The sequence below is a fragment of the Limulus polyphemus genome, unplaced genomic scaffold, assembly GCF_000517525.1.
Source record: "Limulus polyphemus unplaced genomic scaffold, Limulus_polyphemus-2.1.2 Scaffold374, whole genome shotgun sequence".
Lineage (NCBI taxonomy): Eukaryota > Metazoa > Arthropoda > Merostomata > Xiphosura > Limulidae > Limulus > Limulus polyphemus.
The window spans coordinates 571,020-575,830 of record NW_013665984.1 but is presented as its reverse complement, the minus strand read 5'-3'; the positions used below and the strand labels follow the sequence as shown (position 1 = coordinate 575,830).

General features: G+C 28.2%; 1 protein-coding gene across 2 annotated transcripts in view; it reads left to right on the top strand.

Moving 5' to 3' along the window:
- LOC106457798 (GATOR complex protein MIOS-like) overlaps nucleotides 1–4,708 on the top strand; it is a 69,455-nt gene extending 64,747 nt beyond the window's left edge. For both annotated transcript variants that reach the window (XM_013917247.2, XM_022383838.1), the window contains 2 exons: nucleotides 1,602–1,726; nucleotides 4,274–4,708. In XM_013917247.2, the coding sequence (XP_013772701.1) occupies nucleotides 1,602–1,698 (97 nt within the window). In that variant the 3' untranslated portion in view covers nucleotides 1,699–1,726; nucleotides 4,274–4,708. The remainder of the gene's footprint in view (nucleotides 1–1,601; nucleotides 1,727–4,273) is intronic.
- The last annotated feature ends 103 nt before the right edge of the window (nucleotides 4,709–4,811 follow it).

Sequence of the window (4,811 nt, the reverse complement as noted above, 5' to 3'; positions counted from 1 at the left end):
TGTATCTAGATACATATCGTATCACAGCATCAATATCTAGATACGTATTGTATCGACTACTATTATGAGATACGCACCCCCACTGTTTAGTTTTCACAGATGCATCTAATAAACCTTAAAACTACAATATTTTCTTCATATTGCTATTGGGATACATACCAAATATTGTAATTTATCTCAGATAGTTCCGTTTTTCTTCTTTTACCTAACAATAATTAATTTCAGCTTCATCTTGACAATATTTACCTTGAGTAGTCAAAGTTGAATCATCCCAAAGCAAAATGCTGATGATACTTTTTTGTTTAACTTAGTTAAAAGGTGAGTCTAAAATGTAATCTTATAATAAGTGCTAATTCATTCTGTTATTAATGGTAAAAATATTAGTGAACATCAATTATTAATTTTTCTAACTTAGGATATTATTGTGTAAGTTAATAGTAATATGGATTTCTTAAGTGGGTTAATAATTTTTAAAGTGGCATTGACTTCTATAGGTAACAGTAGAATTTCAAAGCTCAAAAGCTGTTTTATCAAGTTGATAAAGTAACTTCTAATTAAAATTATAACTTTTCACGTTTTAAAATGTCATTTTAATAATATTCATCTAAATCATAAGAAAATATTTGCAATATTTTTAATAAGACATTCAAGTCATTATTTAACATGAATCTCAAACTTTTTGAATATTTATTAGAATTGTTTTCTTTCTGTACAAACCAAAATGCTCTAACTATGTAGTCTGGTTAGAAAATATTTATGGTTGTTATGAATCACTCCCAGAGATTCTTAACCCTCAAATTACCAACTTGTTTTCATACAGTTCACTACCCGTGATGTCACCATGTTACATCATATTGAGCAAATTTAGGTTTTTGTCTGTTAGGACAATCATTATAAAGAACTGAACATGACATTTGAGTGAAATCACTTGTTTTTGTAAAATAGATGGGGAACTCACTAGTAGTTAGTGGGAGTAATTTCAGTATTGATGACACTTTTGTTTGTTTACGTGTTTTTGTGTGTCTTGTATGTTATTAGGGATTCTTAAACCAACAAAATCATGGGCCCATAAACAATTTGTTGTTTAAATGGTTTCTATAAATTTGATAGAATGCTGAAATTAGTTAATTCTTAGGTTAACAGAAATATATTGAAGCATATTGCAGTAAAAAAAAAGATTTATGAGATAGACTACTACTACTACTACTGTGTTGTTTTGATGTGAATAGTTACAAAATGAATGGATAATCTTTAGTGATTCTGTTAGTGTTTCTTCAGTTTAAAAGTTGCCCACAGTGGAATGGCTTGTATTTGTTAATAGTTTAAGTATTGACTCAGTGTGAGGCTTTAAGTATTTAGATGTATACTTTGCTGATTACTGAACTACAGGTATACAGTTGCTTGTGTAATAATGAAAGTACTTTTTATTCCTAAAATGTGAAATAGATAAGCTTTATGTGTTTTAATAAAGGTATATGACATCAAGGCTTATTAGTAAATTCTATAAACTCAAATCTCTGTTATCAGACATTATTGAATGACTTTGTGTATGTATTATGAAAGTTCAAAACGTACACATAATAATTAAATTCTCTACCTAGGGACCATGCAGAGTGTCCCGTGACTGCCTGCAGTTGTAAGTGCATGTCACTTGATGCTGTAACCAATGTAGCTAATGTGACTGAAAAATATTCCTGATTGGATTTTTGCTGGACCATATAATGATGTGAGTTGCAAGTATCATTAAATTTGAGTGTTGTTTGTGATTAATACAATTTTAGTCTGTTTATACAGGTGTGTGTGTCTAATTTTTATACGGGTTTGTAAAGTCAAACTGGAATAATTGATAAATGTGTATGTAAAGTCAAAATTATCCAAGTTTAGTTCAATAACAATTTTAATATAAATAGATGTACATGTATGCCAACCAAATCTATCATGTTTTTTATTTTACATATATAAAGAATTAGTTATGTATATAAAATAGCATCAATTGCAATGACAGGCATTTCTGTTTATGAAATTGTTTTGTAGCTCACTATGTTATTTCACAACTTTCATGCATTCTGTGATTACATGTGTATGTGTCAAAACATTTATGAACTGATAGAATTAATAAAACAGTTTTATTGAGCAAAACTAAACAAGAGGTGTACTAGGATTCCACTGTAATTTGTTAATATGTTTCCTATTTTTTTGTATTCACTTTATTTGTATGCTACTCTGTTGATGAAAAAGTGTACCATAGTTGTATAGGTATTTAAAAGTAAAAGTTTTACTAAGTCAATCTATAATTATAAGATGTAGACATTTTACAAATAGTAACATCACTCTTTGAAACATTTTAATTTTTTTCATTATGAATGTACATGAGACAAACTTGTGTGTATTTAGGTATTAAATTAATGAAGAAGCTATTCACTGATTTGTACTTTTAATTAAATTACAACATTGTGAAAAAACACACACACACACATACATATGCATGTATAACTTCTTTGATTTACATAAAAGAAAAACTTCCAAACAACTTTAAAGCAAGAGGTGGCTTTTATAAAGTAGGATATAGTAGAAAAAGTGTCAGCACTTTAACATATAACATATTTTACACTCATGGCTGCATACTTGTATATTTTTTAACATTAAACATTTTTCTTAAATAAAACAATATTATGGGTTACATGAAATAACATTATTGCAATGGTCTTTATTGTTTACAAAAAAAAATCAGCAATTCGTAAAACTTTTTGTAGCTTGATTTGGAAATTTCTTTGTGGATCATTGTGTTAATTACCTTCATAATTTTAATTTCTTCTACTTATATCTCCAGAAAGGTTGCTGCTGTAACAAATATTTAAAATTGTCATGATATGAAAGACTGTTTAGTTTAGATATTATTGATTAATTTATTTGTGTGAGTGAATATTTTATTATTGTTTAGATGTTGTTATAATAAGAGTTAAAAGCAGACAATTGTAGGAAGTTTGGTTAATAATTCATTGATATTGAGACTATCAAACATTACGTACAATATATTGATGTTGAGAATAAAGAAGGTGGGCAGACAATTAAGTGATAGATATAAATAGTGTGAGATGAGCAAAAACAGCAGATAGATAATAGCAAGAAAAGAGTAAAGTTACAAGGCAAGGAAAAGTTTGGTGTGAAGTTAACTACCGTAGAAGTGATAGGCCTAACAATTAACATAAGCCTAATGTTTGATATGTTAGAATAAAACTAACAGAAGATAAGAAGAAGAATTATTCCATCAAAATGTAGCTTTAAAGTAACTGAATCAACCTGAGTGCACTTTGACAAAAGGAACAGAGGATACTTAGAAGAAAGAAGATCAAATGATTACGGTAACTTGCACCACAATTGTTAGTGAATCACACATGGAATGCTAGTGTGATAGTAATAAAGAAGATAGTTCGGCTTATCAACTGCAATTCTAAAGTAATTGAATAGGCCTAAGTGTACTTTTGACAACAAGAAGAGAGCTAAATATATAGTGTTTATGATATACCTATAATCTCTATAGTGTAAAGAATGTACTGTACATGTGTTTAACTTGTTTCGAATATATATATATATATATATTATTTTGTACTATTAAGAAATATAAGTAAAAGCCTTTTATTTTGACAGTTGGTGAAAAGAATAATATATATTTTAAATTCTGAAAAAATAATGACAGCCATTACTTCATAATAGGTTCATTGTCTTTCAGGATTAATAGACACAGTTGTAGATGTTTTAAAGGTGTGTTTACTTTGAAACTAATAGGTTTTCAAAGCTGTTACAGTTACAATAGGATAAATCAGTGTGGGTAGTATACAGTAGTCATATTGGTTTAAGGTAGCGAATAAAAATTATCTTTTTTTTCACTCAAGTATAATTTATCTTACCATATAAATATTTGAATGAAAGTAAAAAATTATAATTGAATGCAAGTGTAATCACTCTGTCCACTGCTATGTGAAAGATGTGGTTTGATCAGTTGAGATCATAACTGATCAAATCACATTATGAATAAAAGTAAGTAACTTGCCATTAGAAGCTGTTAGAACCTGAAGATCTGTGAATGAGAAGAACTATTTGTTACTGTTGATTGATACTTATACACAGTCAATTTATTGTGTGTTAAATGTCTTAAATTACATAGTTAAAGTTTGATATGTCTTAGTGTTCAGAAATAATTGTGTGTGCTCTTGTTTGGAGAAAAAAAAAGGATACAGAAATAATTCAGTACAGACATGTTTTATTCTTGTAGGAGCTTGGTCCCAGATAATGAACAAGATAGTTACTATTACTCTACAAGTTTGAGTGAATACATGCATGGTAGTGTTCCAGTGTGGACAACACAAATGCTAAAAGACTGAATAGGTTGAACTCATCACTACAGGAATACAATATTCATGTTGTGTTCTAGAGATGCTGTTCCATAGATTTCAAATGTTATTATGATTAAGCTGTATATTACATAATGTATTTACATATAACTTTGTATGATTTAATGTATAAACTTTACAGTTAAGGAGCTGTTTGAAAATCTTTATAAGTTCTCAAAAGTAAAAACTTTGGATAAAAAGAAAATACATGTAAGAGTTTATTGTTTTTATGTTTCACTGTATAGAAATTTGATCTTTCATAATGTTGCCAAAGTAGTGATTCCCCAATTGAATAAAGATATTGTAGTAACTTTGAATTATTTTGTCTTGTAAAGTACTTAAGTAGTAAGTGAACTTTTTTGATCTTATATATATACACTTGGAAAAAAGTTAAGCACCCCCAAATATTTTTCAGGATTG